The 14,390-nt window shown below is 25.4% G+C and overlaps 1 protein-coding gene across 1 annotated transcript; it reads right to left on the minus strand.

Moving 5' to 3' along the window:
• Nucleotides 1-591: 591 nt before the first annotated feature.
• On the minus strand, nt 592-13,803 carry LOC113548468 (probable low-specificity L-threonine aldolase 2). The gene is made up of 10 exons (XM_026949360.1): nt 13,748-13,803; nt 10,451-10,516; nt 9,686-9,806; nt 7,233-7,316; nt 6,076-6,167; nt 5,829-6,014; nt 4,758-4,951; nt 4,531-4,667; nt 3,649-3,773; nt 592-1,018 (listed from the first exon to the last, which is right to left on the minus strand). Exons 2-10 carry the CDS (start codon nt 10,478-10,480, stop codon nt 842-844), a joined length of 1,146 nt encoding a protein of 381 aa, XP_026805161.1. The 5' UTR covers nt 10,481-10,516; nt 13,748-13,803; the 3' UTR covers nt 592-841.
• Nucleotides 13,804-14,390: the final 587 nt, after the last annotated feature.

A 14,390-nucleotide genomic window follows, 5' to 3' on the forward strand; every position in this document is an offset into this window, starting at 1 on the left:
TTAACGTAAAACACTTTTTATTTCAGTAAACAGTAAAGTCGTTAAGTCATTATAAAACAAAATGTTTAAGAAAAATTATACTTAATTTCTACTTTTCATTGTTAAAAGTTTTTACTTTTTTAAATGCATTTTTGTGCATTTTTAATTTTATTTTCCGAAACGAAATATTATTTGGAGTATTTCGATCTATCAAAATACAATTTCGGACAAATTATTTATTAGTTAAAAGTTTTAAAAATTTAGACCAGTGGAGTAAGTATTAGACCAATATTTTGTGGAGTATCATTCAAATCTGCTCATAAAAGCTGTAAATACTTATAACCATAATCCATAAACTTCTCTTATAAAATTCAATTTTTATATATATTTTATTTTAAGCACTTTACAAAAATAATATTCTGCTTAGGAATAAGGAATTATGTATGTTGTCGTTAAAAATAGTAAAAATAAACCTTTTTTAATGACTTAAAATGAATATGTGATAACAATATTTAAATTTTTAAAACGTTTTAATTCATTTAACAACGTTGAACAATTTTTTTAAACCTTAAACTTAGATCGCATAAGTATTTTATTTGTATAATACCTGATTTAAATATGTTATGTATTTTTTTTATCAAAATAAAAACTTAGGTACATAGGTAAAATAAGGTATACTAAAATAATAGAAGATGTATATAATATAAATATGCGTTTAGTATATTTATAGCTATTTTATAACCTAAAGATTTCTTTTGATTCAATTTGTACATTCTATGCTTATTCATAGGTACCTATGTAATATATTTCTGTTTCGTAAAGCTACTTATAATGCTATATATTTTCGGTGTAGTGTAATAATTTAGCTGGAGGATTTGATTTTTCCAATAACGTATTTTATCTTTTCAATAGCCATGTCCACATCCTCTTCGGAAATATCCTTGTGCAAAACAAATCTTACACATCCTTTGTATAAATATGATATCCTAACGGACGTTAAATTGATTTCATTCGGGATATCATCGTCTTCGTTGTTTACCTGTATAATATAAATAACACGTAACATGCATATATAATAAATATTAATATAACTACAGACTAAAATGGTGTGAAAAAAAAATGTTCTAATACTACCAAACATGTATAATTTGATTCAGTGAAGTTGTTTCAGTTTTTAATAGTGGTGGAGGAGGGGGAAAAAGTTTTAATCAGCACACATAATCGAAAAAAAAAACACTCGCAATCCAATTTTTCTTTTTCCTCTATACAAATGCTAATACATTGCATAGCCGCATGACTACTTTTGCATGTATTATCATACTCAAAAATAATTTTTTTGTCGAATACATTTAGAAACTAAATAAATATAACTAGCACCATCTCTGTTAAGTCCTCTTAGATCTGTCTAGAGTAGCTATATAAATTGAATTACAACACTAAACGTACATCTACAATTTATAACGATTGTTATAACCAGAAAAAGTGTAAATATAAAATAATATCAGAGGTTTTTTAGAAATCACGGATATATTTAAGAATAATTGTTTAGTTTTTACGTGACGCTTAAGAACTTAGGTTTATACTTAAAGTGCTAGAATAAGAATTGAAAAAAATAACTAAAAGAGGCGTTATTTTTTTTTTTGAAGCGGAGGATATGGGTGATACACTCGCAATAACTTTTTTTAAAACGCCTTCTTTGGCATGCCAAAAATAAAATATAAGTGCTGATGTTTCTAAGTATATTAAATTAGATATTGAGTTGTAAATTTATTATAATACTGTTTTATGATGTTAAATATTTTTAGTTTTACAACTCCGCGTGGTTTGTTATTAAATTGAGTATTTTTAAAAAAAAGTTGCTAAAATAAAATAGCAAGTGGAAAAATATAGAAATGTTAATTAAGTGGACTGTATGTAATGGCACTATGAGCAAGGGTGCACATAGAATACATTTTAGATTTTATTTACCTAATAGCTATTTATATTCTATATTTCAAGTGCGCAAGACAAAAAAATGTATATACTTTTATAAAGTACGTACCCGGCTTATACCCATAAATTTATTTGCTAGGTGTACATACCACTGGGAACCATAAAATAAATACAAATATAAATACATTAAAAGTAAACATAATTAGACAAAAATAGTAACAATGGTCAATGGAAAATGGTGATATTTTCATACCAATATAACGATGTAAGCGATATCATCTTAAATAATTTACACAAATATCCTACAGAGTGGATATGTCTAGTTAGAGGAGTGGTAATTTAGAAGCAGTAAGGTTATGGAAATTAATGTCGACGGAAATAGAGGGAAAAAAATACGGAAGAAAATGTGGTTTGATGGGTTAGAGAATGACACGAGAATAGCTGGTGTGAATAAAGGAGAGATGGAGCATAGAGCCCTATAAGATATACAGGACAACGGGGGTCAACCTCATACAGTTAGCACTTTGGCAGAGAAGGCAAAAAAGAAGAAAAATACATATAAGTATGCCATCTTTTGACCCCCTCGCCCAAAATAAAGTGCCCATTAATGTGCCTTGATAATGATTTTAAATAGCCTGCAAAAATGTTTGTACCAACAAAAAAAAAAAAAAATTGAATTATGACCCTGTAAGTAACTCTCTGCTATACAGTAATTTCAGAGTGTTGGGTGTACCTCGTTGTTGAGTAGATTACCGAAATAATGAAATGGATATGTCAAATAGGAATTCAACGATAAATTATCGTATACAATATACAAAACACGAGCGGAGTTGTTCTGAGTGAAAACCTGTCTGTCGGTCAATATTATTATAATACTATATTATGTATATTTAACCATTATTTATAATATATTTTGTTTTTCTATAGGAATTCATAGTTAATACGATAGGAGTTATACGGTATAAAAATGTAGTAGTTTAAAATGAATCTAAATATTTTAAAAATGTCATTGTATAAAACTCTTATAAATAATATATATTTTAATTACAACAAAATAACTAAAATCGTTAATTTTCGTTTAAATATCTAATATTGTCAATATTTAAAAATCAAATATTCATTAAAAACATAACCTTAATATTTTTGAAGTTTTAGGTTTCAGTAACAAAAACTTATGAGGAAGCCTAATATAAACACTTTAAAAACTCAAATAATTTTTAATAGCTTTAATATTTTAAAAATTTCAATGAGTATCGAAAATGATAATTTAAACAACACTACTTACTTAATATTATTTATCATTAATTAATAATTATACATAAATATATTATACGATCGCATTTTTATCTTTGGAAGAGGAAGAATAAATAATTAAGTATAACACAAACTTACTACTTAAGTATAAAATAATATTCCCTTCACATAACCAATACACTCACACCACTTATATACGCATTATAAATTATAATATCTTATTTATCTTATACTCATCCAGTCACACGTCTGGCGTCTGTGTATTCCAAGTTTCAACTATAAAATATTAATTTTCACTGTGATAATAATTTCTCAGTGTACAATATTATATTTCTTTGACATTTTAAAAATAGGTATATATTTTTATTACTAACAACCAACCCACTAGACTGATTTTAAAATCGGACATGGGTAAGTATTCACTTTTCTTTCACTGCCCCTCGCAACAAATTGTCCAAATTACTTAACTATTTACCAATTTACCTTTAACAGCATGTCGTAAAAGTCAGGTGAATTGATCTTCATATCGTTTAACTTTACTATTAGTATATTGGTATCGACTTTCTCAAGGTTAACGGTAACATCAGGACTGGCCATCTGATGGATTGCTGCAAAAATATAACAGTTTTGTTTTACTATCACCACAAAATATCGGTTTTAAATGGACAATGGACAATGGTTATTAATTAAAAATACAGGTCTTTAAATGTCAATATCTAAAAATACAGCACCATCTAACCTTTAAAGTTTAAATCCTTACCTACTAATAAAATAAACTGTTGACTTTAGTTGATTACTTGAAATATTTTAACTATTTTATATATGTTACATCAATATTAGAAAAATAAATAAATAGTTTGCTTGCAATATACTATTGAACCAATAAAATATAGGTCGCAATATTTCAATTGTTGAGAGTGGATAGATTTGACAACAAATAAATCATGACCAAAAATAAGGGTAAGGTTTCAGGTATTTACAAATTCTAGTAAAATATTTGAAATAACGAGTGTTGACAAATTACAAAATGAGTCTTCCTGTATTTAAATTTATAGAAGTACTATAAAATATTTGCTATCTTAAGCTATTAAGTTCGTTTAATATTTATACGTACATAGTTCTATTGACGACAATATTATGATAATAGATGGATTACTACTATACGCACTGTCAGACTGTCTGTCTACCCACTAGTATTCTATAATACGATATCCTTGGTGTTAGATCTGAATTGTATTATTCTAAGCTTATATATATAGCTGCATTTTATTTTTTTGCCCCGTGGCCCACGCTTGTGTCAAGTATTAAAAAGAGTATGATTTCATCGTTATATATATTATAAAACACAAATACTCGATTATATACCGTTTCCGATTTTCTTGGCGTGCCAGTGATCCACGGCCAGTCTTTCTACGCAGTTATCTAAGGCATACACTCCAGCTGCGGCCACGATCCCGGCTTGGCGCATAGACCCACCCAAGGATTTTCTAATTCTTCGGCATCTAAATTCGGACAACGGATATTTAAAATAATAATATTGTTTCCAGCATTCTAGCATAGATTTAGAAATTAACGGGACACGGATTCATTACTTTTCGATAAACATTTTATTGCCCAGCAAAACTGCACCAATTGGTGCTCCGAGTCCTTTACTTAGACAGAACGTCACGGAATCGCAGTGTTCAGCTATGCGACTGACAGGAACGCCTAAGTGAATGGCTGCGTTAAATATTCGAGCTCCGTCCATGTGCAGAGGGATGTTTTTTTCCTTAACAAATTTTCCTAGCTAAACAAAAACCAAGTACATGATTAAACCACAATTTATTATAGCTTTGCTTGACTTATATATTATGTTTTTTATTATTTTTATAAATATGTACCTTACCTTGTAATAACTATTTTAGTACATTTTTATGCAGATATTAAAGGTTTTAATTAATAAATGTGTTACTCTAAACAATGTTCTAATTGATAAGGTATATGTGAAGTATCAAGTAACATATTCTAAATACTAAAAGCAAAAATCCAAAAAAATTTAAGATTTAAATTTGGTTAGTAAATCTACTTTGCTCTCTATGTAATGTTGTATAAAAAAATTTATTTATAAAGTTTACGGCTTATTTTTGGTAAAATAATTTTCAAAGTACAAAAAATTTAACATAACAATACAAATAATAATATTACGATATATAATAAATGCATAAAAAAACTCACACACACAGTGATAATAATTTTGTTTTTTCTGCATGCATGGTCATATTGGCTATTTATTAACCTCATTTTTTTAATGCTAAAAAATAACCATGGCTATAATTCAAAATAAAATACTATAATGTGTTATTAATCTATAAAATACTTAAACGTTAAAACAACATATTTTTTATGCATAATTTTATTTTAAAAATGGAAATAATTTATACTTGGATTTGTTTCTATCTTGGTTAGAATATTTATGTAAACGAGTAAACGACTATTGTTCTTAAATAACAAAATTGGTTAAATAATTGAGATATTTTTTCCAGCTCTATAGACTAAAGTAATAATATAAAACAAATATAATTTAAATTTAAAATACGAATTGAACTATAAAAATGAAGAAGTAATATATGCAGATATGCAGTTTAAATAAGAAAAAATTAAAAATTAATTATAATTTGTTTTACCTGATCAAGCCATTCAATGGGAACTACTACACCGCCAAGATAGTTATGAGTGTTTTCTATACAAATCAATGATGTATAAGATTCGTAATCATATGGATTTGTCGGTCGACATTTTTCACGTAATTCTGACATATCGAGTGAACCATCTGGCAAATTTCTAACTTCTCTCATTTGTAAACCTGCAAACTGGTGAATTAAAATATTTAAATTAGTATTAATCAACAGTCAAACTAAACAAAAATTTAACCTGTGCAGCTCCACTTTGTTCCCACAGCAAAATGTGACTTTTGTCGCCAACTATTACTTCACATCCTCGTTGATCTTTTATGTGAGCCATCACTGAAACGTTAATGTTATTTTTAAAAACATCTTTATTTGTAAAAAACTTGGGTTAATAGTCAAACTTTTTATGTATTTTGTTTTATACTCATTCTTATAATTCTGTTTCATGAATTGTTAAAGATTCTTATATCAATTTATAAATATATAAGATACTAAATATACAAATAGTACTTAAATACCGGTTTAACAATTTACTTAATTTAGTGCAAAAATAAATATGAAAAAAGAAATATTATGTCAATCGACTTCGATTTATTACCCCAAAGGTACGTTGCTACGATTACTAGAATAATAAAATATATAGTGTGGATCTCTTATTAAATAACACTTATTATTTAAAAATCTATTACCGTTTTCGAAAATATTTTTTTCATATAATATTCAGCCGAAAAAAACAATATTTTTTTAAAATTTTTTAATAATTTTTATCGTTTTAATTTTTTAAGTCTCTGGACTTTGAATAACAACATACATTTTTAATTGAATATTTTGAAGCAAAATATTTTTCGGAGTATTTCGATACATAAAAATCGAAATTCGGACGAGTGGTCTTTGAGCTATAAGTATTTAAAAACTTAGGGAAGCTCTGAAAGTGAAATGATACAGAGAAATCTTACAAAATGATGGTCTACTGTTCCACACACATAAACTTAAAATACTTATGACTCATAAACTGTCGTATCGAAATATTTTGAAAAATACTCTACTTAAAAATATGAAGAAATATATATATATATTAAATATTGTTTTATTTCGACTGGAAATTATGTAAAAAAATTACGTTCATTACGTTACAAGATTTAACATGTCAATTTGTCTCAATTTATCTGTATCAATAAGCCGGATTTTTTTTTTTAATAATTATTAATTATTAATATTTTATTAAAAGAACTTGGATATTTTATTCACAAAATTATTATATCTTTAACATAAAATATTTACATGATTAAAACATAAAATTGTGTTAGACATTTTAGAGTTATAAAAACTAAAAAGACAAATCAAAAATATATTTCTACAAATATTTTTTTAAATATTATTTATAATAAAAAAATAAATTACTTGCAACTAAATTCCCCATGAGGCCGCTTGGTACAAATAATGCCGCTTCTTTTTCAAAAAGTGTTGATGATTTCTCTTCCAACACTATATTTTTAAAGAACAAAGTCAATTGTATCCTTATCAAGTTATAAATAATACTAGTATTCGAGTATATATATATATTACTACAGAGACGTGAATTTATATCCTATTTCGAGGGAGTTATATTATAGAGTGACATATACCTTAGTTCTTAGTTAGCATAGACAATGTACCTGACTGTTAATTAAACAAGATCCCATTTTAAAATATCTGCAGGTGCTTAGAAATTGAATGCGTTATTTCTTTAAAAATCGATCTTTTAAAAAAAGAATTAACAAAATGCTTTTAAACTGATCCACGGTTTACGTGTTTATTGTTAAGAGGACACGCATTTATTCATATTTGTTAAGTTTAATACATGAATTGTATGTTTAACATTTCACATTTATTTCATTAGTTTTAATATTAGACTAAATTAACGTGTTTTAAAATTTAAAATTTAAATGTAATAGAATTATCTCAATCCTCTTAAAAAAATTTTCCAATGTTTTTTTTAACTTAAATACGAGTTAATAGTGATCATAACTCTATAAAAAATTAAAATAATAGAAAAACCTAAAAACTTATAATTATATAATAATTAGCTATGCATCCTAACTTCATTCGAAAATCAGTTTCTCAGTTTTAGTGTACCTCAGTTCACGGGTAAATCGGCAGCAGTGTACCTCACTTTGTGAACTAATTCGACTAAGACGGGCAATCCACCTGTGGAATTTGGTAATTGGTATATGATAAACTACAGATATAAAAAAAACATTGCATTTTTTTGCACATTTGAATAAGAATAAATTAGATATTATTTTTTTTAATTAAAAAAAATGTCATGTAACGTACAAAAGTGGATCGGCTAGACAAGCGGCTCCCAATCTTTTTGAGAGTGCGACCCCAATATTGTTATCAAGATTTTGAGCGACCCTTTTATTATGATAACATTAAAAATGCTATGTTAAACTGTTTGATAAAATGTTCCAAAGATGTTTTTTTACTCATATTGGTACATGTATATTTGACTGTTAAACACTACGTAAAAAGTTATAAACATACAATCCATAATGGTCTGGTGTACAACTTGCAACTGGCGCTTACAGCTATAACGGAAAACCGATAAAAACGCGTGTTATTGGTTATCTTTACATCTATATTTAGAAATATTTTCCGAATTTTATATAATAAATCGTACGTTTTTATCAGAAACCCCATATTTTATTTATTGTTTATTTATTAATTGTAAATCTCAACAATTATTATCATGATGATAATTAAAAATACATGGCGACCGCCAGTTTAAGGCTAAACTATACAAATTTTTTTAAATTGTATATCTATGATAAATGGAAACTTTAAAACGAACGATTTCCATTTCCCTCATTAAAAATTAAATTTTCGTGTGAGCAACCCTATACCAATATGTAGGGTTAAAACAAATTCTTTTTATTTATAATTTATAATACTGTCGTATAGGTACAGACGGTACAGTTATAATTAATATAATAGTTTATAAACTCTGCCCCTTGCAAATTTATGAGAAACTTTGTATTAAATATTTAATGCTTTTTTACTTGCAAAATAAAATGTAATCATACATAAAAATAACTAAAAAGGTTTAAATATCAAATAAAATTTTTGTATATTGTATATAAATAGTTTAAAAAGAGCCAAATATTTATTATGCATTAGTTAGTTTACAAAAGTGACCATACTCATTATTATAATTAATTATTTTTATTTTTTTGACTATTTTATATGCTATATTATAATAATATGTTTAGAGTAATGCATACATTTCTGAAATTTTTAACATTGCTGTTAATAACTAATGTGATTGTTAAAAAAAAGATCATAAATTCACGTTTTTGGAGATATAAAACTACATAATCTAGGAACTGTAAAAGTAATAATACATGAACGTTAGAGGAAAATATTCTCTATTGTTCGTGGCGTCACCAATTTGATTTGGATAAAGAAGTCTACTAGATAATTATTTATCTCAAGTATAGGTTCTCCTAATGATCAAATATTAAATGAAACCGATGCGATACGTGATCAGCGCTGAAATAAATACCTAACCTACGGTTCGAACTTTAGAAGATTCAATAACGTATTTTGTTATAAATTTACTTTTAATATTAGTTTAAGTATTTAATAATATAATAATGTATGAGCCAGAGAAATTAATATACATCAAAGTTTGGCGTTTAATCGATAAACGCCCATTACACGCATTATAACATAATATCGACTAGGGTGGCAAAATTTTCTAATACTACGTGCCAAAAATTACTTGATGTTTTTTATCTTCATGCTATTTAACTATGATAAATTTTTATCTGTCAACATGAACTCAGTTGTAATGACATTAAAATAATACGTACAACGTACGGTTGGGTCTTCTTGATAACCATCATCTCCAACTTCTGCTTCAAACATGGCTTGCCGCATATGAATGTCTGGTTTCGTAACCGTGTCACTTATTAAGTCAATAACTTTAACATGCTACAAATCATTTAAACAAAACATTTTTAATTAATTACAAATTGTTGACTGTTGTAATTGTTAACCTTAAGGATAACACTGCCTTTAAGATAAAATAATATAATAATAATGGTATAAAGGGAAATTTTATGGAAATTAATATTTACTATTTTAATTGTATTAAACACTAGTTACCGATATATTTATTTGATAAATAATAAATGCATAAAAATCACGAGGAAAAATCCATCTTACATTTTCAAACGTCTCTCATAAAAATAATACTTATTATTCACTATGTTTAATTGGTTTTATTAAGATTAATATTAGTAAGTTATTTATTAATCATGTAATATGTAAAAAAAAATTATTTATGATGCTGAATTAAATAATTTAATATGAAACATTTGCTGATTTATTCATAATAGGTGTATATTATATAATATATGACATAATACTTGACTAAGAATATTAGAGAAAACTTAAAGCCAAGTAAAAAAATGTTCTGATGTATTTTGAAAATTGAGAATCTATTTGTTAATTTAAATATAATTTTACAAATTATTTATATGATATATCTAGTATACAGGACATAGGTATAGGTAAGTATAATGTATATAATATATGTATATATTATTAATTTACAAATAATTTTATATACTTACCGTTATGGATGAATCTTGATGTTTACTCATGGTAGTTTTTTTTTTAAATAATGTTGTTTATAATCACTAAAACATATTTTATTTATAATATTATATATTAGTTATCAATAGTATACAATTACAATTTTTAAGTACCTAACGTCAATTGCAATGCTATATATTTAATATTATTTTAGAACTTGGTCGAAGTAAAATATTATTGAAATCGATTAAAATAATAAAAAATGACTTATAAAAACAAGTTATTTTTTTCAAATTATAAAATATACATTTTAATTTTAATTTTATTATTAAAATGTATGTAGTTCTAACGGAATTAAAATTAATATTAATATATAAATACTTATAAGAATCACATTAATTTTCAGAAATATAGTATGTATTAACAATTCTCAAATAATTGAAATAATAAGAATACATGATAAATGTATTATTTATATATAATAATATATACTTGATTAATATTTGAATTAACAATTATATATTATAGTATTATGTCAAATGTTAGAAAGTCAAGTATCATAAATTTAAATCTCATAAAAGCTATGTGTTATAAAATGCATTTCTTATAAAAATCATGTGTTGTATAATATTTATTTTCCATACCTACTTATATTAGATTTCTATATCAAAATAATTATTTTTTGGTAACGTATTGGAGTAAGTACATACCAATACCATATAAATACCAATATAAGGAACACCTTGTCGTTTAATCAATATGCAGTTAATAAAGTGTTCAATTTTGAATCACATTCAACATGTTTTTTTTTCATTTTGCAAAGTCAATTTAAAGAAAAATCAAAAACGTTGTTCTTAGCAATAAGCCCATAAATGACGTTAATTTTAATCTTCTTGATTGTCAAATACTAGCTTTGACATTTCTTTCGGATTTCAGAAAATATGGTACGTTATTCTTAGAGTAATTTAAAAATGTAATTTAGCAATTGCGAAAATGAACAGCAGCTTGTATTATATTTTGATTATTTTTATTATTCACACAAACATTTTAATTCATACATAATATATATATATATATATATAGTTAATTCAATTTTTCTTTTCAAAAAAGATATGATTTTTATATGAAATAACTTTTATAATATATGATTTTTATGACACTTAATATTATGATATCGGACTTTATGACAGACACATGATTTTCTAACACTTGTTCTAGATTCATGTATGATATGTCAATCTTATAATTCTTATAATACTTTATATTGGTGCACATAATGCATGAGATATTTTCGAACCAATATAAATCAGAATTAATCAAGTAGAAAAGTCAATAGTCAACATGTTAAATACAACTTTAAGGCTTAAAGACTTAATAACATAACACACTATTGAATCACAACGTCAAAATTAAATCTGACCAACATACTGTAATTTCACTCACATTTAAGTACATCGTAGAAAACAACGGATGTTAATAAAAATACGGAAATTATTCTCATATTATAAGCAAATTAAATTATTCGGAGGGGACTGACTGTCTAGAGTAGTTATGTCCGTGATGTTTTTTTTTTTTTTTATATATCGAATTATAAATTTGAAACGCAATATGGATAAAAACATGATTCTCGGTTGAGTTGTTTTCGTATTTTTTTCTTCTATTTTTTCGTAGAATAAAAGAGATTTTAATAATATTTTGTGTATTTTACTACTGTCTACAATATGTATTCAATCGAATTATATGTTGCACACGACTGTTAATTATTATAAAATTCTTTCTTTTTCTAATTAATACCACTTCCCGTATTAGAAATGCTACTATAATTTTTTTTTTTTTTTTGATTTGTAATAAATAAATTTGCTATAAAGCTAGTAGACAAAGTACCTTACATTCTTTTCCCCATTCAGACAAAACTAAAATACTATTTACATTAAATATTCAACAAGAATATTTGAGTACCAAATTAATCCCATAATATATTTATTAGCGAGCAAACATAAAGCGTTTATAAAAGTAATTTATAAAAAAAATTTGTATCTATATATTAGATATTATACTCTATACATACCTAATATATTACACATAAATTTTAATACTCAAAATAACGCATCAACTAAAATTAATTTGTTCCCTGCGGCAGAGCAATGTCTACTGTCTCGGTTGTATGTTATAAATTATAACGTCGGAAATTCAAAAACATTATGAAAAAAAAAATACTATCCGTCCAACGTTTTATACATCTGTGGTCCAACCTTAAATAAAATATTTACCTATTGTTAATAGGTGGTACCAGCTAGACAGCCCGAGTACTACGAGAAACTAAATAATATATTATAATACCTACGGTTTGCACATGATTATTGTTGAGAGTGTGTGCATGTGTGCGTATGCACGCGCCTACGTATAATAGTCGACAACGTGTTGTAGATTTTTACACAAGCCAATAGAATAATAATGGATTAATATAATGCCTAGTTATTGAAAACGTGTATGGGACGTATAATACAACAATTAAATCATATTCAATACATTTACCAATAATAATGACAAAATGTATTAAATAATATCCATTATTTAATACGTACCTGTTGAAGTAAACGTAAAATAATTACCGAAATAATTCTTAAGATTATTATTTTTTCTTTTATAATAATCAAACGAGTACCAAAGTATATTATATAACGTGTGAAAATGTTAAAAGCCACTTGCACCGGGTAGCGATTAGCCAGACTAACTGGTTATAAGAACAAGAGCTTGTGTAATAGAACTTCTTAAGAAGAAAACTTCCTGTGGATGCTGCACTTCTTTCAATCTCGATCTCTCTCTTTCTTTACCATATATTTATTTGTCGTCATCATTACCACCTATCGCCAATAGTGAAAACTTATTTAACGCACTACAAAACACTAAAAAATAAATTGAAAAAAAGTATAGGAATAAGTATGCTTTATTATTCTATAAAACCATAAAAGTCTATAAACTAATAGTATTAAGTATCTACCAACTTTAAATTGAAATTTGAGCTGAGTGAAGAGTCGTATACTAGTGAGCGAATGTTATTATAAAACTAATAAATTTATAACTGTCGGTTAATAATATTTTTTATTGTATTATTATTTAATCTAAAATTTTTTCAACAAAATTTTGGTTAGTTACATATTTTAAGTATTTAAAATTACCTTTTCTTAATATTTAAATTTAATCTTTAGTCTGATAAATTCAAATAATTTCTGATAATATAAAAATTACCTAATTATCTTATTACAATTTTAAATAAAATACGATAAAAATAATTTATTGATAAGGAAATTTTTTTTTAAAATATGTCTACTTACCTCTAGAATTAAATTTGACGAAACTGCAGCTAGGTTGTTGAGCGGTTAAAAAAATATTAACAATTTGGAGGGCGACAGCAGAGCAACTATGAGGTTTTTATAGATTGTTTAGTTCAGTGTTGCCAGAATTCATAAAGTAAACTGGAATTTAATCGTTAAATTGGAAAATACAATATTTTGAACAAACGCTATGTAACATTTTTTAATATATTATTCAATTAAAAATAAAATATTCCTGTATTATATACATACATACATTTGTACTATATATGTACTATAAATTCGGAACTACACGCTTTTTGTGTATCGAGGGTGTCTAAATTTATTTAACACAGTAATTTTCTTAACTTTATTTTTCCTTTTATTTTACTTTAGTAGGCATCACTTAATATTAATGATTAAAAATGAAAATTCGCTATAAATTTTTTATTGTAAATTTAAATGTTTTTGTATTTCAATTTATTTTTGTACCACATATCTCATTCACATAACTACAGTTTGAGCATCTATGGTTAGAATAATCAGAAAAATTCATATTATTCGAATTAATGATATACTTGACAAAACTTTGATGTATACATTAAATATTGTATATAAATATCACATTATCATTTATCACACATTCAAATTAACGATATAATCC

This window comes from Rhopalosiphum maidis, chromosome 1 (genome assembly GCF_003676215.2).
Source record: "Rhopalosiphum maidis isolate BTI-1 chromosome 1, ASM367621v3, whole genome shotgun sequence".
Lineage (NCBI taxonomy): Eukaryota > Metazoa > Arthropoda > Insecta > Hemiptera > Aphididae > Rhopalosiphum > Rhopalosiphum maidis.

Bases quoted from the DNA above. Each gene is read 5' to 3' on its own strand.
- LOC113548468 (XM_026949360.1), bottom strand. From the start codon at position 10,480: ATGAGTAAACATCAAGATTCATCCATAACG. The intron at 6,015-6,075 runs GTTAAATTTTTG...TTAATTCACCAG, and splicing joins AACAAAGTGGAGCTGCACAG to TTTGCAGGTTTACAAATGAG. The intron at 4,952-5,828 runs GTAAAACAAATT...GTTTTTGTTTAG, and splicing joins CCATTGAATGGCTTGATCAG to CTAGGAAAATTTGTTAAGGA.